This window comes from Mya arenaria, chromosome 5, assembly GCF_026914265.1.
Source record: "Mya arenaria isolate MELC-2E11 chromosome 5, ASM2691426v1".
Taxonomy (NCBI): Eukaryota; Metazoa; Mollusca; class Bivalvia; order Myida; family Myidae; genus Mya; species Mya arenaria.
In genome coordinates this window covers 28,090,905-28,115,685 of record NC_069126.1, presented here as the reverse complement: position 1 = coordinate 28,115,685, position 24,781 = coordinate 28,090,905, and the positions used below count along the sequence as shown (strand labels likewise).

The window sequence follows — 24,781 nt, the reverse complement described above, 5'->3', positions numbered from 1 at the left end:
CAGCGTATAGTGTAGCACATAGCTCAAACATGCTGCTTGATACTTTTATGTTACATATTCTGTTTGCATGATTGTTAGACTGGTGATGTCCTATTACTATGTGTTATCCTTTTGTCATTCAATCCTGAAGTAAAAGAGTCGTTACTTAATATTAAAAAGTTCACAAATATAAATTAACATATTTGTACTTTTCTTCTAGGAGATGCAATCATCATGCGTTGGAAGACTAGCGAACAAGGATAATCTGATACTGAGACAAACGAAAAATGACTTGCTCCTCTGATGGGCCTATTGATATTCCTTTCACACCTTACTACTTCATACAAGTGTTTCGTTAAAGGAGTTCATGCTGTTCTGTAATTAAGTGGTATGACATCACTATTCACTGTCATTAAGGTCATCAATATGTATGGTAACTACAATTACATAAAATTTGCTATTTTCATGTTAATGACCTTGTTTGTATTTTGACATTACCTCTTGCCTTGCTTAAATACATTATGTGGAAGCTTGCCAATCAACTCACTACTATAGATAGAAGGGTTATTTATAGACCTAACTTTTATAAACATGGAAGAATATTGATCAGATGCATTTATAAGTGAAAAATATAAATTATCAAACTTTTATAACATTTAACCATTGTAGTGCTTGCACTTATTTTCTAGTTTTTATTTATCTTTTTATTCAGTATAAATGTTACATTGGTGCTGCATCCGCTTTTTTATATAAGCTCTATTTTGTACAGCAAGTTTTTGATGCAAATTTAGTTTCAACACTGACAGAATACTTTCTTTTATAAGGTCTTTAACTCTTTGATTTTTTTATTTGTAAATTTATACATGGTCCCATATCAAGGTTATAATTTTATAAAAGTAAAAAACATACTAGTTTTGTTTGTGTTTATTTGTTAATATATGTACATGTCATCACTCTCCTCAGCACAAATTTTCAATTCAACAAACTGTTTTACATTTAAGACAAAAAAACACACATTTAGGACAAAAACATATGTTAAGAACTATGTCCTGGATTGAATAGAAATTTGAGCTGGCTTGCATGTGAAACTAATGTCACATATCCATCCACAGTATTGTCGCATTGTCTTGTGGGAAACTGGAGCAAGAACATGTTGTACTGAAAATAAAAGACAAAAAATTTGCATTTGATGATTACCGGTATATACTGTCCAATAAAGAATCGGAGTTAATTTACATGATACAGTTCATTACAAAATAATATGAGACATATTTGTTCACCTTAGCTCATGAACATACTTTAAAATTGGTATTTATCGGCCACCCGTGTACAATATTTAGAGAACTACAAAACAATCTGGTGGTACAGTTTATAACATCCCAGTGTATTCAAGACCATTGCAACTATCGATGCTTTTCTCCCCTGTTTGGTATAAACTGTGCGCAACATTTCGTATACTTAAGATATTGTACTTAACATATCCACCTAAAATCTGGTAAAATGATCCTATCTGTCCCCAGAGTATTTCAATACTCAAATTAAAAAGAAAATTATGAAAAAAAATAAACATGAAATCATGTATTTTAATTAAGCCAATAAATATATTTCAGAAATAACCAACCTATGATGTCCTATGAACAGTTAGAAATAAAAAATAGGAAAATTGCCTTAGTAAGAATATGACTTAAGATCTACATAAGTATTATAAAAAGAGGCCTGATGTTTTCAAGGGCTTTATTTCTAAAATACCTTACAAAGAAACCCTAACCCTTATCTCAGTAAAACCCATAAACAATATATGTTGGTGCTTCACAACAACTAAAGCATCAATGTCAACAATATTTCTGTCATATATTATTTAAAGATCTTCAAAACATACATGATCCAATTGATAAGCTCCTCCATCAGTCCAATCTATCCGTTGAGCATTGCATTGTCTCATTCAGGTATTTCTGAAAATATGTATGTAGGACAATATTCAATGAAATTTACAAAAAAAATCATCTATTTTCGGTACTTCAGCTGGTTACCACTTCCAAACTACCAATTGATTGGCAATATTTTCACTACTCACCACAAACACCCCATTCCCTGCTTTAAAAAATCAGACAAAATATTACAATGAGCTTTTCTATTTGTCTCACAGTCCATTTTCACCTATCTGACTGATTCTGACTACATATTAAAAATCCACCTAAAACTAACAACAACCGGATCTTGAAAATTTGCATTCCAAACCCTATATCCTTATTATAATGCTGCTTTTTTCAAGATTGTCTAAAAATCTGCATATGAGCACCCAATATCTTATAAAACTGTTTTCTAGACTCCATTTAATGAACTGTCTAAAAATCTGCATATGAGCCCCAATATCATATGAGACTGTTTTCCAGACCCCAGAACGTAATTGTCTATAAATCTGCATATTGGCCCCAATTTCTTGTGAGACTGTTTTCCAGACCCCAGAACGTAACTGTCTATAAATCTGCATATTGGCCCAAATTTCTTGTGAGACTGTTTTCCAGACCCCAGAACGTAACTGTCTCTAAATCTGCATATTGGCCCAAATTTCTTGTGAGACTGTTTTCCAGACCCCAGAACGTAACTGTCTATAAATCTGCATATGAGCACCCATATCTTATGAGACTGTTTTCCAGACTCCAGAACGTAACTGTCTATAAATCTGCATATGAGCACCCATATCTTATGAGACTGTTTTCCAGACTCCAGAACGTAACTGTCTAAAAATCTGCACATGAGCCCCCATATCTCACGAGACAGTTTTCCAGACTCCAGAAAGTAACTGTCTATAAATCTGCATATTGGCCCAAATTTCTTGTGAGACTGTTTTCCAGACTCCAGAACATAACTGTCTATAAATCTGCATATGACCACCCAAATATCTTATGAGACTGTTTTCCAGACCCCAGAACGTAACTGTCTAAAAATCTGCATATTGGCCCCAATTTCTTGTGAGACTGTTTTCCAGACTCCAGAACATAACTGTCTATAAATCTGCATATGACCACCAAAATATCTTATGAGACTGTTTTCCAGACTCCAGAACGTAACTGTCTAAAAATCTGCATATTGGCCCCCAATTTCTTGTGAGACTGTTTTCCATACCCCAGAGAGTAACTGTCTATAAATCTGCATATTGGCCCCCATAATATCTTGTGAGACTGTTTTCCAGACTCCAGAACGTAACTGTCTATAAATCTGCATATTGGCCCCCATTTCTTGTGAGACTGTTTTCCAGACTCCAAAACGTAACTGTTACCATATCTTGTGAGACTGTTTTCCAGACTCCAAAACGTAACTGTCAATAAATCTGCACATGAGCCCCAAATATCTTGTGAGACTGTTTTCCAGACTCCAGAGCGTAACTGTCTAGAAATCTGCATATTGGCCCCCAATATAATTTCTTGTGAGACTGTTTTCCAGACCCCAGGACATAACCGTCAGACATAACTGTCTAAAAATCTACATATGAGCCCCCATATCTTATGAGACTGAAACTAATATTATTTAATGTTCGAAATACAGTAGTCTCACTGTTTCCGGTAGTAAATATTACATTTTATCTAAGAATAAGATAATATATGTCAATATATGTTTTAAGTATATATAATAAATGCACAAAAACCTCTCAGTTTGGGTTTAAATTCTGCTCCACTTCGCTTAGCACTTGCAAGTTGACACTAATTCGGACAGTGTGATTAGGTCGTCCATTTTTGCTGTTCCTGTCAAATTGATGGCTGTATAATTGGTGAAATTGAAAATTAATGTGATAATAAACGATTTGTGGTAACATTTAATCTTTAAATTCATTATTTTTATAAATATTAGCTCATTTTTCATTGCTTTCGATCTGTAGTAACTGAACGACATCTATTAAAAATACTATTTGGTAAACAGCGCTTACCGTCAACAAATGAAACCGAAAGTTGAATAGGTAAAACATATTGTTTATGTTTTATATTTTAACATAGACATTTAAATGTTGTTGTTGATTTTTTTTAAAGTTTTTGGTACTTATGTACAGTTATATATTAAGTAAATGTTTGCCAGTTGAATCATACTAGATCCATGATTTCCAATTACTGAATTTGGGTAATTAGATAATTGCAGCTACTCGAAGGTAATTGATAATGATATAAATTTTTCTTTGCGACAATAAACAGTGTTACAATCTAAAGTGATTGTTCAGAATTATACAATCCTTTTAATCACTACTATTTGCACACTTGGCTCGTACAGAATACTGTAATCAAAGCACTGAAGGTGCGGATGGAGTGTCTAACATCTTGAACACAATGTTATTGTTTCACTGTGGAACCAGGGGGAATGCAATGTCATGATTTGTGCTCTTTGTAAAATCACACCAGCTTTTGGTATTTAACTATTGCAACCAATAAGACCTAGTCCTGTCAGTCCATATTAACAGCCACTTCAAAGACTTTGACAATTTTTATTTGGGACTCTTCGCTTCCATATCCCACTTGTTGTTTTCCTAGCCAAGAATGACAGATCCCAGCACTAAGTATATTGATCGGAAGGTAATGGGCACCTGCTAGATAGTTAAAAAAAATGGCAATGCTTGTTGACAGAAGTCAACCTAAATTAGTGTTTAATGAAACACTTAAATGTAATAAGAGAAAGGTATTTGCTCAAAGCAATGAATGTGTAACTTTGTGTTTTTATTTATCATTGAAGTGTTAAGTTTGTGGAGTAACAGTTGAAGAATATATTTTACATTGGTATGAATCAGTCGACTTGTGGCGCTTAGGGAAAAAAATGAATATCTAAATGTTAAAAAAGTTCCCAAAACGCGCATTATTGGTGCTACAATAGAGTCCCATGGTAAAAATGAATAACTTGAATGCGTTGTTTAAAAAAATGCTTTTTTTCTAAAACAATAACATTGTTACAGTTAGTATGATTATGGTATACTACCCTGCTAAACTTTCATCAAGTATATATAAAGCACTAATAGAATACTGATACACAAAATACATAAGTTTGCATAAAGACTTGAAAAATTATCTCAATTGAAAATGTAAAAGCTAAACAAATGATAAAACAACAAGCAGACATTTTACCTTTGTTCTGCTGTGCTTTAATTGCTAAATTACAATAAAAACTGAAAAGCTATATAAACATGAACTTAGAAAACAACACAGATATAAAATATAATATCTAAACCATTAATATTAAAACTTCAGTAACAAAAATTGAAGTTGCTTAGCTTTTCAGCCTGGCTGCATACCCTTTTTAGCCTGGTTGCTTATCTTTTTCAGCCTGGTTGCATTCCTGTTTCAGCATGGTTGCTTTCGTTTATCAGTCTGGTTGCTTACCTTTTCAGCCTGGTTGCTTATATTTTTAGCCTGGTTGCTTACCTTTGAAGCAGCTTTTCAGCAAGGTTGCTTACCTTTTCAGTCAGGTTGCGTTCCTTTAGAGCCTGGTTGATTACCTTTGCAGCATGGTTGCTTTTCTTTTCAGCCTGGTTGCATACCTTTTTCAGCCATGTTGCTTTCCTTTTCCAGCCTGGTTGCTTTCCTTTTCCAACCTGGTTGCTTACCTTTTCAGCCTTGTTGTTTACATTTTGCATGGTTGCTCACCCTTTCAACGCCGTTTCAGCCTGGTTGCTTACCTTTTCATCCAGGTTGTTTACCTTTTTTCAACCTGGTTGCTTTCCTTTTTAGCCTGGTTGCTTACATTTGCAGTCTGGTTTCTTTCCTTTTCAGCCTGGTTTCTTACCTTTTCAGCCTGGTTGCTTACATTTTCAGCACCTTTTCAGCCATGGTTATTTACCTTTTCAGCCATGGTTGCTAAACTTTTCAACACATTTTCAGCATGGTGGTAAACCTTTTTTAACCTAGTGGTTTACCTTGTCAGCCTGGTTGCGTACCTTTTCAGCCTGGTTGCTTACATTTTCAGCACCTTTTCAGCCTGGTTGTGTACCTTTTTAGCCTGGTTGCTTACCATTTTCAGCACCTTTTCAGCCTGACTTCTTACATTTTCAGCCAAGTTTGCTAACCTTTTCAGCTCATTTTCAGCCTGGTTACTAACCTTTTCGTCCTTGTTGCTTGCCTTTTCAGTTTGGTTGCATACCTTTACATCGCCATGTCAGCCTAGATATTTTCTTTTTCGGCCGGGCTGCTTACATTTTCAGCCTGGTTGCTGACCCTTTTCAGTCTGGTTGCATACCTTTCCAGTTCCTTGTCAGCCTAGATGATTTCTTTTTCAGCCTGGTGGCTTACCTTTTCAGCCTGGTTGCTTTTTAGTCTGGTTGTTTACCTTTTAAGTTTGTTTGTTTACCTTTGCAGCCTTGATGATTTCCTCTTCAGCCTGTTTGCTTACTTTTTCAGCCTGGTGTCTAACATTTGCAGCCTGGATGCTTACCTTTGCAGCCTGGATAGTTTACGGATTGTAACGAATGAACCAAGAGCTCATTGACAGCAAAACACAAGACTCGTGAAAAAAACCCAGAAATGGCTGTAGCATTTCGAAAGCATAATGCAACCACATTGGAGGAGCTGCAACCTGGAGATTTAGTGGAGTTTGATCGAGGGATGTATTCCCACTGGGCAGTTTATAAAGGTAGGTTAAATTATATTTAGGCAAAATCATTGGATATAAATGAAGGCACCTATCAAGCACAGACATTTGGTTAGTCAAAATGAATTATTTTTAAAAGTAAACATAGGCTTGACGTAATAATATTTCTCATAACCTACGTTATTGGGGCCTCGACTGAAGTTTAGAGCTTTATATGTAAGGAGATTTTGGTTTTGTAGATGGTAGGAGCAATTATTATAAAATCACGGTTCTTAGTTTTCTAACAACATCATCTAACATCACACCTTGCTTAAATACTTTTTTATATAGAAACGTTTATTTTATGTGCTGTTTGTGATTGTTTATTCGTACTTTTGAAAACAAAATCAATAATTGTTTAACAACTTTTCTCTAAATATTGGTTTTCCAATTGCTGCTAATTTTAAACAGGCACCGTACAGTTGTTTATCGTAGATATTAAATATTTTAAACATAATTATACATATTTATATGATGTACATTAAGAGTTATAGCTAGAGGGTTAAAGAGGGGTGCTTCAACCTGTCTCTTTTTTAAAGCACTCTTCTGTCCTCATGGAGATCAGAATGTGCATTCTCCTGCCTTCAAAGAATTAAATGCTTAAGATTATCAAGTATTTCTTTTGTCTCGGCCCAAACTTGAAATGTGGTTATGGACTCAAACAAACAAACAAATTAGTAGTTGAAACCTAATATTACTTCCAAATAGCACAATTTCTAACATTTTCTGTGAAATTCATAATGCTTTAATTATTCACTGCCCGATTTAATTTGTCTATTTGTTCCTTATCATATGTCCCTTTTTAGCACCCTGTATTTTTTAAAACTTGGCTTAAACCCTATAAGTGTCCATCATTGTTTAAAAGTTGTTCATATATAACAAAATAATTACACTCTCATTCTTATTTTAATGAGTTGAATTCTTTATGTTACAGGCAAAGGTCGAGTTATTCACTTGGCTGGTGACGAAAATTATGGCTTAAACGCGAATCTTAATTCCGGAAATATTTTTACAATATGCGGGAGGCGTTTTAACAAAGCGTTTGTGAGAGATGATGACTTCTGGGATGTTATCCTTGACTCGAAAGCGTATAAAAATAATAAAAGGGATCAAAAGATGACGTAAGTAAATCATATCTACGGTGGCACAGAGGTGACATATGTATGTTTTTATTTATTTGCGCACGATAATGAAGTTATGCACACGAGATAATTAAGTTGTGTGCACGACATATTTAGCCATTCAGAATACACTTTAACATTTATGTATGTAAGGGTTGTTCTAATTGACCAATTATGTCGTGCGCAGTATTCTCTCGTGCGTACGGCATAGTATCTCGTACGTACAGCATAGTATCTCGTGCGCACGAGACAAATTAAAAGATACACATGTCACCTCTGTGCCAACGTACGTATCAATATGAATTTTTAGCTCACCAGAGCACGAAGTGCTCACGGTGAGCTATTGTGATCGGTCTTTGTCCGTCGTCCGTCAGTCCGTCCGTCCCTCAACAATTGCTTAAAAAACATCTCCTCTGAAACTACCTGGCCAAATTCAATTCAGGAAGTTTCCTTGGATGTGACTGTCCCTTTACAAAAATACAGCAAGGTGTCACATTTGATTAACAACAACAACAACAAAATGGCTGACTTCCTGTTTTGCTTTAAAAAACATCTCTGAAACTACCGGGCCAAATTTAATTAAACTTTAAAGGAAGCTTCCTTGGGTCACCCACTACAAAATACAACAAGGGGTCACTATTTATCAACAACAACAACAACAGCAGCAACAACAAAATGGCTGACTTCCTGTTTTGCTTTTGAAAAAACATCTCTGAAACAACCACTTCAAATTCAAGGAAACTTTACAGGAAGCTTTCTTGGGTGACCCTCTACAAAAATACAACAAAAGGTCACAATTGTTCTACAACAACAGCAATAACAACAACAACAAAATGGCCAACATCCTGTTTTGCTCTAAAAAACATCTCTAAAACTACCAGTCCAAATTCAATGAAACTTTACAGAAAGCTTCCTTGGGTAACCTTCTACAAAAGTACAACAAGGGGTCGCCTTTGATCAACAACAACAACAATCTGACTAACTTCCTGTTTTGCTTTAAAAGCATCCCCTCTGAAACTTCCAGGCCAAATTAAATGAAACTACTGGAAGCTTCATTGCATGACCTTTTACAAATATGAAACTAGGCATCGTCATCCGTATAAGATATGTTTAAATTGCAACATTTTTATTAATGCTTTATCACAGAGTTGTGGCCCTTTGCTTGATATGTACGTAGGTCATAGTCAGTAGATGACCTGTATTAATTTTGGAGTCAGAGTTCAAGGTCATTATGACCTTTATTGGAAAAAATACGGGCCCTCCGGACAGGCGACTAATACTTTAGTAGATTTATAAAAGATGTTAATGGTACTAACTTTTACATGAATTTTTATTTAGATCTTATTTTTTATAATTATTTTCATTGTCTTGAAATAGCGTTAAATATATGTTAAATAATTCAAATGTGTATAAAAATGTCCTATGTACGTTTGTGCTACTGATAATTGAAATGGTGCCGAGCAGCCTAAATTTAAGATTTTATAACCTTCAAACCAATGGAAATATTATAAAAAGTGATGTTACACACGAAACAAAATTACCAATGGACATTATTTCATTTAGTTATTTTGTAAACCAGACTCCTATATTACCGAGAGACGGCTTATTTTTGGTTGTACCATGTTTAAGAGTGTTTCCTTTGTTATTGTCTATACATTAGCTTCAATATCGGAATGGTTACAAGTAGGCGGAGCATAACTGTTCAGTAACTAGCAAGCAGAAACCTAAACGCTACTCACTTATACCAATCTAGTTATTTAACGTTGTCCTTGAATATATGGTACAAACAGTTATGTCACCAACTACCATCACGATGAAAAGCTCGGGTATAATTTCAATAACTCGTTTTGTGGGCAGAGGAACTATAAATAACTTTTCGAGTTTTAATGTTTACCGTCTCCGTGACCTAGTGGTTAAGGCCACTGCCTACGGAGCGGGAGGTCGTGGGTTCGATCCCTGGCCGCATCATACCAAAAGACGTTACAAGTTGGTACAAGTAGTTCCCTTGCCTGGCGCTTGGCATTTAAAGGGTAATGTTGGAAAAGCTGTGTACTCAGTTCTGGTTCAACCCAGGAAAGTTGTATCCCGTGTATCGGTGCTTAAACCAAGCATGTAAAAGAACCAAGAGGTCTCTTCGCAAAGAGCTAGGGTATCGCACCCGGTTCTCTTGTATCGCACTATGTTTCATCAAGTCTTCCTGTGTCTAGCTTTGACTGCGAATTGCTGTTTCTTTTTTCCAGTATCACTAATGGCATTTAAACACAATTTAAGTCGTGATGGCGCCACGGCGTGGTCAAGCCATAAGGCAGCCAATGGGCGCAGGCATACCATGAAAAACTCAAATAAACAAACGCAATGTCAATTCACCCATCCTCACTGCCATTTCAGCCCTCGTGATGGAAAGGACATTGTGGAAAAAGCTATGGAGATGATTGGGGAGATCGATTACAATGTGATGTGGGCAAATTGTGAACATTTCGCAAAATTTTGCAGATACGGCAAGTCGAAAAGTGACCAGGTAAAACTAATGAACAAGCCCCAAGGACTAGCGTCCTTTCACAATGCGTATCAGTACAAATTTAACATTGGATCAATAAACAACGAAACACACGGCTTAATGATCAGAGGAATGTTTTTACCTAATGATGAACTTTTGTTTGTGACCGTTTTTAGCTCATTTGTTTTTCAAAGAAAAGGGTCGAGGTATTGTCGTGGTCTTAGTGTCGGCGTCGGCGTTGGCCTCAATGTGCAAAAACCTGGCCATAACTCAAAAACTGTTCAAGATATTTGAATGAAATGTATTACACATGTCGCAAGAGACAGTATGCAAATGTTAAGCAAGCCCTGCTACTCTGGCTTTAATAAATGTCAAGTAATGCCCATTGTTTGACTAAGAGAAAACAAACGAGCGTTTGCGTTCGATTTGTGGAACTCTTGTAACAGAACAACATTCAGCATGTATCCACGAATTAATAAGTTGTGGCCTCAAGTTACTAAGTTGTGGCAACATGTTACCACGAGTATATTTCACACGGAAGCCTTGTTGATGTTTGTTGCAGGTGGATAATTTCCTTATGGTCAGTGTGGGCGTTGCCTTGGCTGCTGTGGCCAGCTATGTTCTACCAAAACTCCTCGGCTCTGGTGAAGAAGATGAAAAAGAAAAGAAAAAGAAAGCATCTGCGTATCAGTGATAGCTTTGAGCTCAAGAACTGCGATATTTGTTAGAGTTCTTACGGATAAATATCGACAAAAATAAACATTTTATAAAAAAAAACTTATTTTTTTTAGAATATGTGCTCTTTGTTTTCGTGTGTCTCTTGATAACAAACACTTGTTTGAAACCTAACTGAACGCAAGAATTGTTCAAATAAGTCTTTGTGGACGTAATGCTGTTCCACATTCATCAAAATGACTCAATTTTGAACAAAGTAATTTTGAAACCATGCTGCAACACATGTAGTCTGTGAATGAATGCCTTTAACTTATTAATAAAATATACCGGAATAATGTGTGTAATACATACAATATATTGTTAGTTGATACTTTTTACATTATATATGAATTTAATCATATGAGTTGTGTTGTCTGTGTAGTTTATTGACCGTTAAATGCGCACGTTACAGGTTCATGCAAAAATTGTTGTTTTTATTTTAATGCATTATCATGTTAAACTCATTATACTTCAATGATAAAAACTAAAAAAGTATATGATTTGGGTATAAATAAAAAATATAAGCCTTTATAAATGCATGTTTTGAATTATTTGCTACATAGCTACAACTTTCCCTGTAAAAAGAGCTAATACTGCTAATATCTTTTTTATTTGAATCTAAATTTTATGCTTTATTTGCTTTGATCAGTATAAAGTCAAATACGTTAAACAGGATAATCCATTGAAATAGTTTGCTTCAACATACAGTGTGCGCCTTTAAACATGCGTATTGTTAAAGGTTAGTTTAATCATATTTTATTGCTCTTTTGTAAAGAATTATTTTGCATACAATTTACATGTACATTTACAATCAAATAAAACAAAAAGAACAAATGGGTTGAGCTACAAGTTATTACAACATTAGTTTCAGCCCTTCCCAGGCGTCAATATAGCGTCAATGTCGTTTAAATCTATGATTAAACGTAACTAGAAAAAAGAGTTAACGTTAATTACTTTAGAAAAAAGAAGAAAAGAATTGGTTGCCACCAAAAGAAAATACAATGTAATAACATCCCAGACAGTTTATATCGTGATTTAGGGTGATATCAAAAGAAACGTTTCGTTAATTTTATGTACTTTAGAACTTCAATAAAAAGCACACTATTTTCATCGACTGTGTTTTCTTCTATCCCAAATAATAATTTAGATGTACTTAAAGGATGAAATATTCGAGTATTTCGACAAAATAACACGCGTTCTTCACCGTATCTACTACATTTAAAGAAATAATGTTCTGCATCTTCTGTGCCGTGTCCACAGTCACAAATAGGAGTATCACCAAGAAAGTTTATGTGGAGATGTGCATTAAGGTTGCTACAAGCATTTCGGATTCTTGTATGGTGTATATTTGAAATTCTGTCCCCGACAAGATAATATTTCGGAACAACTGAGCCTTTGTATGTATCTTTTAAACGTGCATTAAATTCGTTAAGCGTGTTACTGTTACGATGGTGAACATCAAGCCGGTTCCACAAATCTATGGAAGATGGGATTGGTGATTTCGAGTAAATACTTAAACGTCTAGGTATGGTGACATAATTGTGTCTGTTTTGAAGCGGATAATTGGTTGTTTGTTCAATTGTCTGTGGTATTTGTTCGCGAAGATACTGTGGCAAGCTACCGAACTTTTGACGATACATGAAAATTAACTTTTGCATTTCCCTGCGCTCACTTAGTGGAATCCAACCAATTTCAATTAAAAGTCTATGATTAGAAACTGATCGGGTTAACCCAGTTACTACTCTAGCCGCTTCGTATTGCATTTTTTCTAAACATTCCTTCTCATAGACGGCACAATTATCCCAAACTAAAAATGAATATTCCAGCAAAGGGCGCATAAACGAGATGTATATTTGATTAAGCGTTTTTCTACCAAGTTTATATTTTAACAACCTCATTGTCCCAAGCACTTTAGAGACTGATTTAATAATTTGGCTTATATGTTCGTGCCATGTTCCATTGGCTGTAAACCAAAGCCCTAAGTGTTTATGGTTTTGAACAAAGTTCAACAAGTTGCCCTCGAACACGATATTTGGTAGAATCTGATTGCACAGCTTAAAAAATATAACTTCTGTCTTTAGGGTAGGTAGGTCTTTGCCAGATATAATATAAATTAATATTATATACATTATCATTTATCTGTAGGACTATATAAAACTTGGTAGTTCTTCTGGCTGCGCCAGACTTGAACGATTGATTTTCATATGGATCTCCAAATAAAAAAAGCCATATTTATGGGGTTTTTTTATTCATCCTTGTATTTGTAATTATACACGCTGGTAGTATAAAATAAATGTATTTTAAGTTCAGTTGACTGTAAAATGGAGGAAAATATTATTGTCGTTTAATTGTCGTTATATAACATAGCAATTTTTGCCTGCCAGTTTATATAAAAAGAATATGAAAAAAGAGTTGTTTCATTTAGCAAAGGTTAAATTTTTTCATTCTTTTAAATATATATATATATATATATATATATATAATGGTTCTATTGAACAAACAGACTCTTTGTTAAAGTATAAAACACAACTATGCAACTATGCTGCAGAAAGTTTAGAACGTTCGTGTATTTTGAATACTCATTGTTACTGTGAAAAACGTTTGCTTACTAATCCTGATTTACAATGCTTTCCTCTTGTCATTTGCATATCTTTAATATTAACTTATTATTGACGGGTTTTGTCAGCATTCGTGTGTTGTATTAGTACTGTGATTACATCTAGCTCATCCATTTGGTGGCAGCCCATTTTCCTATAACTCAACCATTGAGTGAATATAAATTGTTGTATTGAGGAGAGCCAGAAACTATAGTGATTAGTTTATGGTGTAACATAACCTGTGTATATTAAAATCTGATTTATAGTTCTCTCCCTTGTTGTTAATTTGCCATTTTTATTAGTTTTCTTTATTAAACAGTTTGAGCGTGATTTCGTCTTGATTCTGATTTGCTGGCGGAAACTTTAATAAACTTCCGAACTAATATCGGAACTAATATCATGATTAATTTGGTAACTCCACTCCCCTGTTAGATACTGGGTTTTAACACGCCGATGTTCGTCAATTAAACATTCAGTTGACCAATTTCATCAATACATAATTACACATGGTTGTTTAATCCAACATTTTCATACAGGTGACCAGGTGGAGGGAGGCTCCCAATTGTATCATGCTAAGTATGTATGTTGAGGACGATATGAGGGAGAAACTCCCACTCGTTTCATATTATTTTTGATTACTCACTGAGAGAATGAAGAAGTCGACAGATGCTGGTATTTATGATGTTAAATCATGGCTCCTATTCGGGTCATGTCAATTTTGTATGTTGGTGACGACAGTAAAGCAAAACTACCATTCGTGTTATATCAATATTGAATGCTGATGATGATATGGAAGCGAGGCTCCAATTTGGCGTTTCTTGTCAATAGTGTATGTTGACGATGAATTGAAAGCGAGGCTTCTATTCGCGTCATATCAAGTACACATGCTAATGATGATATGAAAGCGAGGCTCCTATATGCGTCATGTCAATTATGTATGCTGTTGATGATAAGGAAGCGAAGCTCCAATTTACCTAAAGTGGTTTATGTATGCTTATGATGATATGGAAGCGAGGCTCCTATACGCGTCATGTCAATTATGTATACTGTTAATGATAAGGAAGCGAAGCTCCCATTTGCCTCAAGTGATTTATGTATGCTGACAATGATATGAAAGCGATGCTCCTATCCGCGTCATGTCAATTATGTATGTTGTTGATGATAAGGAAGCGAAGCTCATATTTGCCTCAAGTGGCGTATGTATGCTGACGATGATATGCAAGCGAGGCTCCAATTCGCGCCATGTCGAAATTGTATGCTTGGCGATGATTTGGAAGCGAAGCTCCTTTTCGCGTTATGTCAATTAAGCATGCTGACTATGAATTGCTCCTGTTCACGTCATATCAATACTGTATGCTGATGATGATATGGAAGCGAGGCTCCCATTTACCTCATGTGAAGTGTCTTTGCTGACGATGATATGGAAACGATGATGATGATGATGATGATGATGATGATGATGATGATGATGATGATGATGATGAACCGAATCCCCCATTCGCTAAGTGAAGAATCTATGTTGATTATACTATGGAACCGAAGCTACCATTCGCTTCATGTAAAAAGTGTGTATGCTGATGATTATGTTGACTTAAATGTTGATTAATATTATTTTGGGTACAAAATATATGAGATTAACAACACATCTGAAGATGTTTAATGCCTTTGATATACAAGAAAGAAAAATTATCTCATTATAGGTACCCAAAATGATATTAATTAACATTTTAGACAAACAATGAGCCAGACGCCTGTGGTTATAAGTCGTGACAACAGAGGCGCGTTTTCGCTATAGTTTTTGCCTTGGCAGAAATGGCTTGTTTTGAGTCCGTCAACGAACGGCATCCATACACCTTTCTAACGGTGCAATGAAGTCAGAATAAATTTGACATTCCGCGGATAGAGCCGATCGTGGCCCGATCAGTCTTTTTTTGTATTTTTTTTGCAAGAGGGGTACGTGACAGGGTTAGAGGTATCGTTTGAAAATAAACTACTGAACACAATTATGTTAAAAGAAATATTTTCGATTTTTGGTGCAATTCAAACATTTAGTTCTAAACTTATCTAATACAGCTACACCGAACAAAAACCCAGTTCATTTATGACAAGGATGAATGTCTTTGGAATAAACAAACACATATCATGTACATGGGTTGTGTTTGACCAACGATGTAGAATCATGTCCATGGATGTATTCTAAAATTAATGTAGAACCATGCCGATGGGTATCAGGGGGGTACACGTATTCCGAATCTGCAAGGGTTTAAGTGAGGTTTTGGAGCTTGATATGCAAGATGGCGGCGAAACAATGACGAAATAGGATTTTTGGAACCTGTTTTCACCTGGTAAGTGGTATTATGTATATATTTCAAAGATATCATGTCGCGCATTCGGCTTTACAATTACCATGCCTCACTCGGCTTTTTATTTCATGCGTCTAGGTTACGGAAAAAAAAAGGTTATTGAAGGAAAACCTTCGACCAGACTGTTGTTTACAAATGTGGGAAGCGAGAATTTGATACTTTTTAGGACGTTTAAGTTTCAAAACCACATATTTTTGCAATGGTTTCTGCTTTAACATTATTTAAATGTGGTATTTTAATTTCCTGACAATTCTTTTGCTCTACAAGAGCCTTCATGGTAATTTTATTTTGGTTTAACCACCTAAATGTGTGCTGAAAATAGTTCAACCACCTTTTGGCATCTGCACTGAAAGATACTTTTATAAATGAAAACAAACTGTGTAACAAATTAAACTTGTGACAAACGTTCCATAATATTATGGCAAACTTTCAATTATATTATACTATCACGTGTTATATACAAAACAAACGTTTTATACATGCATGCTCTCCTTTGTCAGTTTGACTCTAGGAACAAAACAAATTGGTCCGATCAAAAGTGTATAGCTATTGATATTAACCTTGCCGTCTATAACTCTTCTGTTGGTATGTGCTGATATCAATGATCGCTAGAAAGAATATGGTCTTAATCGTTAGAAAGAATGAAAAATGTCCGTTAGGTTATGATTACAATTTGGAACTATGCAGATCATCAACTTATGAAAATGTGTGCCTCTCTAAAAATCGTATTTAAGACGTTTCGCCCTTTTGTTTGGTGTGAAACTGAAACTCTTTCGGGGCGTGACGGTAACTCTAAAATTGAATTGCCTGGTACAAGGCTTGTCCGTTTTCCGTTTTTTAGAGAGTTTTAAACTCAGAGAAGATATATTTTTGTATCTCGGCATATCATTGGCCCTATCAATAGAAGCATGACGTTAATTCGAGTGTTAAAAGTAAACAATATTTTCATTTTATTACTGGTTCTTCTGATGTGACCATTATGAATTAGCAAATATAAAAATAACTATCCACTGTAATGGTAAGAGGTTGTAATAGGTTCTTTTAGTTTCTATTTTTATCAGTTGGTTGTAAGTACTTATAATGTGAGAAAAAGAAAATTAGACAGTAAATAAAAGACAAATAAATCGCTTTAAAAATATTTTTATAGAAAGTATTCAACTCGTGATAGTTTAATATAATGGAAAGTGTGTCATACTATTATGGAACGTTTGTCAAAAGTTTAATTTGTCACAAAGTTTGTTTTCATTTATAAAAGTGTCTTTCAGTGCAGATGCCAAAAGGTGGTTGAACTATTTTCAGCACACATTTAGGTGGTTAAACCAAAATAAAATTACCATGAAGGCTCTTGTAGAGCAAAAGAATTGTCAGGAAATTAAAATACCACATTTAAATAATGTTAAAGCAGAAACCATTGCAAGAATATGTGGTTTTGAAACTTAAACGTCCTAAAAAGTATCAAATTCTCGCTTCCCACATTTGTAAACAACAGTCTGGTCGAAGGTTTTCCTTCAATAACTTTTTTCTTCCGTAACCTAGACGCATGAAATAAAAAGCCGAGTGAGGCATGGTAAGTGTAAAGCCGAATGCGCGTCATGATATCTTTGAAATATATACATAATACCACTTACCAGGCGAAAACAGGTTCCAAAAATCCTATTTCGTCTTGGTTTCGCCGCCATCTTGCATATCAAGCTCCAAAACCTCACTTAAACCCTTGCAGATTCGGAATACGTGTACCCTCCTGAGTATAAACACGTGTAAGCAGTTATTTAGAATCATGTCAATGGGTGTATGTAAGCAGTTAAGTTGAATCATGTCCATGGGTGTATGTAAGCAGTTATGTTGAATCATGTCTATTGATGTATGTAAGCAGTTATTTTAAAACTTGTCCATTGGTGTATGTAAGCAGTTATGATGAATCATGTCGATGGGTGTATATGATCAGTTATGTTGAATCATGTCCATTTGTGTATGCAAGAAGTTATGTCGAATCATGTCCATGTGTGTATGTAAGCAGTTATGTTGAACCATGTCCATTGGTGTATGTAAGCAGTTATGTTGAACCATGTCCATGGGTGTATGTAAGCAGTTATGTTGAATAATATCCATGGGTGTATGTAAGCAGTTAATATGTTGATTCATGTTCATTTGTGTATTTGTGCAGTTATGTTGTATCATGTCCATGGGTGTATGTAAGCAGTTATGTTGAATAATGTGCATGTGTGTATGTAAACAGTTATGTTGGATCATGTCCATACCTGTATGCAAGCAGTTATGTTGAAACATGTTCATAGTTGTATGTAAGCAGCTATGTTGAATCATGCCCATGGGTGTATGTAAGCCGTTATGTTTCAACAGGTCCATGGGTTTTTGTAAAGCAGTTATGTTGAATCATGTTCAATTGTGTATTTAAGTAGTAATGTTGAGACATGTTCATGTGTGTATGTCATCAGTCATGTTGAGTCATGTCCGTGGGTGTATGTAAGCAGTTATGTTGAATCATGTCCATTGTTGTATGTAAGCAGCTATGTTGAATCATGCCCATGGGTGTATTTAAGCGGTAATGTAGAATGTTGTCCATGGGTGTATTTAAGCGGTAATCTAGAATCATGTCCATGGGTGTATTTAAGCGGTTATGTAGAATGTCGTTCATGGGTGAATGTAAGCGGTAATGTAGAATGTTGTCCATTGGGTGTATTTAAGCGGTTATGTAGAATGATGTCCATGGGTGTATTTAAGCGGTAATCTAGAATCATGTCCATGGGTGTATTTAAGCGGTAATGTAGAATGTTGTCCATGGGTGTATTTAAGCGGTAGTGAGAATGTTGTCCATGGGTGTATTTAAGCGGTAATCTAGTAGCATGTCTATGGGTGTATTTAAGCGGTAGTAAGAATGTTGTCCATGGGTGTATTTAAGCGGTAATCTAGTATCATGTCCATGGGTGTATATAAGCGATAATTTAATATCATGTCAATGGGTGTATTTAAGCGGTAGTGAGAATGTTGTCCATGGGTGTATTTAAACGGTTATATAGTATCATGTCCATGGGTTTACTTAAGCAGTAGTGAGAATGTTGTCCATGGGTGTATTTAAGCGGCAGTCAAGTATCAGGTCCATGGGATCTAGTATCATGTCCATGGGTGTATTTAAGCAGTAATCTAGTATCATGTCCATGGGTGTATATAAGCAGTAATCTAGAATCATGTCCATTGGTGTATTTAAGCGGTAATCTAGAATCATGTCCATTGGTGTATTTAAGCGGTAATCTAGTATCATGTCCATAGGTGTATTTAAGCAGTAATCTAGAATCATGTCCATGGGTGTATTTAAGCGGTAATCTAGAATCATGTCCATGGGTGTATTTAAGCGGTAATGTAGAATCATGTCCATGGGTGTATTTAAGCGGTAATGTAGAATCATGTCCATGGGTGTATTTAAGCGGTAATCTAGAATCATGTCCATAGGTGTATTTAAGCGGCAATCTAGAATCATGTTCAAATGTGTATTTAAGCAGTAATCTAGAATCATGTCCATAGGTGTATTTAAGCGGAAATCTAGTATCATGTCCATGGTTGTATTTAAGCGGAAATCTAGAATCATGTCCATGTGTGTATTTAAGCGGTAATCTAGTATCATGTCCATGGGTGTATTTAAGCGGTAATCTAGAATCATGTCCATGGGTGTATTTAAGCGGTAATCTAGAATCATGTCCATGGGTGTATTTAAGCGGTAATCTAGAATCATGTCCATGGGTGTATTTAAGCGGTAATCTAGAATCATGTCCATGGGTGTATTTAAGCGGTAATCTAGAATCATGTCCATGGGTGTATTTAAGTTGTAATCTAGAATCATGTCCATAGGTGTATTTAAGCGGTAATCTAGAATCATGTCACTAGGTGTATTTAAGCGGTAATCTAGAATCATGTCCATGGGTGTATTTAAGCGGTAATCTAGAATCATGTTCATGGGTGTATTTAAGCGGTAATCTAGAATCATGTCCATGGGTGTATTTTGCGGTAATGTAGAATCATGTCCATAGGTGTAGAATTACATTCATGGTCTTCATTAATGCGGAATTATCGTTGGTCTGTCTAGTTTATTATCGGATGATTTGGACACAAACAAACAAAATCAGCAATGTTTTTCTATTTTTATTTTCTTTTTCATACATTTCTTTTATCTTCTTTTTATTTATATATATTTTGTTATTTTTATGTTCTTTCCTGCATACATTTTGTTATTTGATTTTCGTTTTTGTCATGCATTTTGCTATTTTTCTTTTCTTTTTTATACATTTTGCTATTTTTTCATATTTTTTTCAATTATCACACCACACATTTTAACAGTTTCACCTTTACACATGTAAACGACATATATACATTTTTCAGGTTTTGTTCACATGTAAACGACATACATACATTTTTTCAGGTTTTGTTCTATCTTTATTTTTTTTATTTTTTTTTCTCACGCTTTTCAGTATTTTATTTTTGCGAATGTAGATTTGTCTTGTGTATTTTTTTTTTGGCATTATCTAAATAATAACAAATATATAGTTTAATTCTTTTTCAGTATTTTAAAGTCGCACAATATATGTGGATTCCAATTTATGATGTAATGGTATATTAACTATCAATTTACAACTATACAATATTCATGGAAAGCTAAATTATTACATATGATGATTTACCTGAATAAATGTTTTTCGAAGTTTACAAATAGTTATATGTCATACATGAACTAGTGTTACTGTACATAATGTAGGCATGGGCACAATGAAACTTCAAACAACATGGTGACGAGGTCAATGCCATTCCAATTCATATTTCTCCGTTTTCACTGTCAGATACTATGGACGAGCCAGGGGGATATATATATATATATTATATATATATAAATGAAAATGCAAAAAGGGCACCACAAGAGTCGGATTAGTTTAAACATAATATATTTTACAACCATTGTGAAGAAAGTTATGATAACTTAAACTAAGTCACTCTCGTTGGCACGATAATGCGCGCGAATGTGGTCTTGTTGGGGAAACCGGAGTATCCGGAGAAGATTTTTACCGTTAAGTTAATACCCTGTTAATCAAAGTGTATTTTATTTATTTGCGTTTTGAATTTAAAATTTTGTTGTTATCAATTCTGAAAATGACGCGAAGGCAAATTGTAAATGAATGTTTCATCAATTAATATTCGCAATGCAAACTGAAATGTTGAATAAAAATTAGATGGGATTAAATCAATATATCTTCTCTTGTCACATTTACATTAGAAAATGCAAATTTTTAATAAATAAATATATTCAATGCAAACTTTTTTAAACTTAAACGATGAATTTTAAATAAATGGGATTAAACCAATATATCTTCCCTTGTCACATTAACATAAGATGTTTATATGCATGAGCCATTTCCACGATTTTATGTCAGAGAGGCGTTACTTTGGGCACTTTGGGCGGAATTCGATACACATACATTTTCTTTTGGTTTTAAATATGATTATGGGGATGGAGGTGCTCCCCAAGGAAAGTTTGGCTAATTTCAGTCTGAAGTGGTGCATTTTTTGTGCATTATATGCATATGATGGCTACAATATTTTCAATAAAAGTTAATTTGGACAATTTTAATTCGGATGGGGATGCATCAGAAGTTGTATAAATATGCCGTTATATGTTTTAGTAAGTGATGCATTTAGAAGTTAAAGGAAAATAAAGAAAAAGAATTGGAATGACCAAACATGTCACCATGTGTACAACAACTGACTTGAAACGGAACAGGTAATCTAGACGACCTAATCGAAACAAAACGTTGCCAACTCTCTAGTATTCTAGCACATCATGTAAAAGGGCTTTGGAAGGATATGCAAGTTTAAATACCACTAAAAGATAATGAAAAATTCCAGGAAACAGGTCTTCAAAAAAACGTACCACATTGTCGGGATATGTGCCCCCGCCAAGCTCTTTTCTCAACTTTTTAAGATCTAAAGAGTGATAATGAACGGATACGTGTCTCATACATTTCAACACATTGCGTAAATTGTGACTGCTTCTATTTCTTAACAATTCTTCTTTTTTCTTTTCGTCTGGTATTTTCTGTATATTCTGTCTTTCTTCTTCTTGTTGTTTAGGCATTGGGAAATTGTCATACACGTATGATGATGCCTGCTTAATTCTTTCTATCCCATCCAATCCAATGATGTCTTCTGTTTTCTGTTTAATAACACTTTCTTCCAAAATCTTCATGATCATTTTCTTGACGTTTTTTTTTTTCATTGCTTCACAGGCATTGATAATGAAGTCCTTTTTTGTACAACTTGACCAGTCATTTGTGCTTTCTCCGAATATGAAGTATAGGACAAGTACCATGTGTAGCATAAACAGAGAGTTGATAGGCACACTGGAGGCAGAAATAACTGTAAATCACAAAGAACATTGTATTAAACATGGAAAATGAGATCATTAGCAAAAAAAAACAATTTCAAACATAACAATAACAAAAGGATTTATTTGCACAGGTTTGTTTTTATAACTTAGTTGGTTTAAATTTTATTAAAACTATCATTCAAAATATAATTAAATTATCATGATATATTTAGATGACCAAAAATGGTCAAATTACATGTCAAATAAACAACATATATATTTTAACAAAATATTGATTTTTGCCAAATTGAATCATTACTGCCATTTTTCTTTCGTCTATATTCAAGAAACACTAGAACCTCACTTACGATTGGGAGAGGGACAATCTCTGTTGTGGGGGTAAAGGTCAACAATTTCATTTCCTGAAAATTATAAAAATAAATCAAAGTTTAATAACCAAGAACCCAGTGAGTTTTATTTAAATTTTCAAACCCCCCTGTGGCTTTACAATTGGGAAAATAAGCGCGTTAATTCCAAAAATTGGGAAAATACAATGAACATTAAAATGGTCATTTAAAATAACCAATAATAAGGACACCTATTTCGTCTATATTCAAGAAACACTAGAACCTCACTTACGATTGGGAGAGGGACAATCTCTGTTGTGGGGGTGAAGGTCAACAATTTCATTTCCTGAAAATTATAAAAAATAAATCAAGGTTTAATAACCAAGAACCCAGTGATTTTTATTTAAATTTTCAAAACCACCTGTGGCTTAACAATTGGGAAAATAAGCGCGTTAATTCCAAAAATTGGGAAAAAACAATGAACATTAAAATGGTCATTTAAAATAACCAATAATAAGGACACCTATTAAAACTGTTTCAACTCTCTTTAATGAGAGTTACTATCATCAAAACATGTAAAACATGATTTTTGTGCCAAATTATCCCTATCAATGTTGGGAAATTCTTCATATATAATTACAAAAGATATAATTTATAAAATACTATAATGAATAACATTGGTATTTTCATCACAAAATGCACCGACTCTGTTAACACCTTACATTGTTAAATCCCTTGTTTTAACTCTTTGAAAAAGTCAATTGTTTGATTAACAAGTTTTTAAAAATTTCAGAGACAATTTATTGGGCTTATCTTCCTCTTAAATTAAATACAAAATCTGCTGTCTATTAAAAATGATGACTTTCACACTCATAGAGAGAATGGAATGAATATAATTATCAATATTTTTGTAAAATTTCATCAACATGTTTCCTTCGGCATTCATCAAAAAGTAATACACCATCATTATAATAAATAAATAAATACTTTGTCATTTCACCCAGTTTTCTACTTTCAGTTTCACTTCTCAGTTCTGTCATTTTCCGATATTGGCAATGAAGGTCAATGTCATGTATGTAAACATGTAGGTGACGCATGAGAAAGAACAGCATTGTCTATTAGTTATTTTAATCCCCTCCTGCACCGAAAATGTACTTTTCCTATGATTTGACCTAATGATGACCTAGATTTTGACCGCACATAACCCAGATTTAAACTTGACTTAGAGATAATTAATATAAACATTCTGACCAACTTTCATAAAGAAACATTTATAAATGTGACCTCTAGAGTGTTCACATGCTTTTCCTTAAATTTGACCTGTTGACCTAGTTTTTGACTGCATATGATCCAGATTCGAACTTGGCCTAGAGCTAATCAATATAAACATTCTGACTTAGTTTCATGAACATACCGCACATGGCCCAGTTTCAAACTTGACTTAGAGAAAATTAATGTCAACATTCTGACCAACTTTCATGAAGAAACCTTTATAAATGTGACCTCTACAATGCTAACAAGCTTTTCCTATGATTTGACCTGGTGACCTAGTTTTTGGCCGCACATAACCCATATTGACTTGACTTAAAGATTATTAATATAAACATTCTGACCAACTTTCATGAAGATTACAGTCATAAATGAGACCTCTAGAGTGTTAACAAGATTTTCCTTCAATTTGACCTGGTGACCTAGTTTTTGACCGCACATGACCCAAATTCGAACTTGACCTAGAGAGTATTAATATTAACATTCTGACCAAGTTTCCTGAAGATACAGTCATAAATGTGACCTCTGTCGTGTTAACAAGCTTTTCCTTTAATTTGACCTGGTGACCTAGTTTTTAACCCCAATATCAAACTCATCCAAGATTTTATTGAGGGTAACATTCTGACCAAGTTTCATTAAGATAGTGCCCAAATTGTGACCTCTAGAGTGTTAACAGTCAAATTGTTGACGACGGACGATGACGACATACGACTGACACAGGGCAATCACAATAGCTAAAAATGTGTTAACCTGACTACTCAAATACATTAATAGCAGTTTACTAAAAATGTCAAACATGACGACCAGATTGAAATTAACCTTGACCTTTGGGAATCACAATTGTAATCCAATGAAATGTGTCCATAAATTGTTCCTATATACCAAGTTTTTTCACAATATGTCAACTCAAACTTAAATCAGTATCAACCA

The 24,781-nt window shown here is 34.4% G+C and overlaps 2 protein-coding genes across 4 annotated transcripts in view; one reads left to right on the top strand and one right to left on the bottom strand.

The window, feature by feature from the left end:
* Positions 1–24,781, bottom strand: part of LOC128233974 (uncharacterized) — an 80,484-nt gene that overhangs the window by 47,518 nt on the left and 8,185 nt on the right. For 2 of the 3 annotated variants that reach the window (XM_052947881.1, XM_052947882.1), the window contains 3 exons: positions 22,875–22,928; positions 22,604–22,657; positions 20,011–22,285 (listed from right to left, as the gene is read on the bottom strand). The exons of the other annotated variant lie outside the window; for it this stretch is intronic. In XM_052947881.1, coding sequence (XP_052803841.1) covers positions 21,693–22,285; positions 22,604–22,657; positions 22,875–22,928 — 701 coding nt within the window. In that variant the 3' untranslated portion in view covers positions 20,011–21,692. Of the gene's footprint in view, positions 1–20,010; positions 22,286–22,603; positions 22,658–22,874; positions 22,929–24,781 lie in introns of those variants that run through there. 3 annotated transcript variants of the gene reach the window in all.
* Positions 3,716–12,021, top strand: LOC128233975 (phospholipase A and acyltransferase 3-like). Its single transcript, XM_052947885.1, has 5 exons — positions 3,716–3,934; positions 6,351–6,582; positions 7,514–7,700; positions 10,089–10,218; positions 10,760–12,021. Exons 2-5 carry the CDS (start codon positions 6,474–6,476, stop codon positions 10,889–10,891), a joined length of 558 nt encoding a protein of 185 aa, XP_052803845.1. The 5' UTR covers positions 3,716–3,934; positions 6,351–6,473; the 3' UTR covers positions 10,892–12,021.

Excerpts from the sequence above, each read along its gene's own strand:
- LOC128233975 (XM_052947885.1), top strand. The coding sequence starts at position 6,474 with ATGGCTGTAGCATTTCGAAAGCATAATGCAACCACATTGGAGGAGCTG. Across the intron at positions 6,583-7,513 it reads CCACTGGGCAGTTTATAAAG|GCAAAGGTCGAGTTATTCAC; the intron begins GTAGGTTAAATT and ends TTTATGTTACAG. Across the intron at positions 10,219-10,759 it reads GCAAGTCGAAAAGTGACCAG|GTGGATAATTTCCTTATGGT; the intron begins GTAAAACTAATG and ends TGTTTGTTGCAG.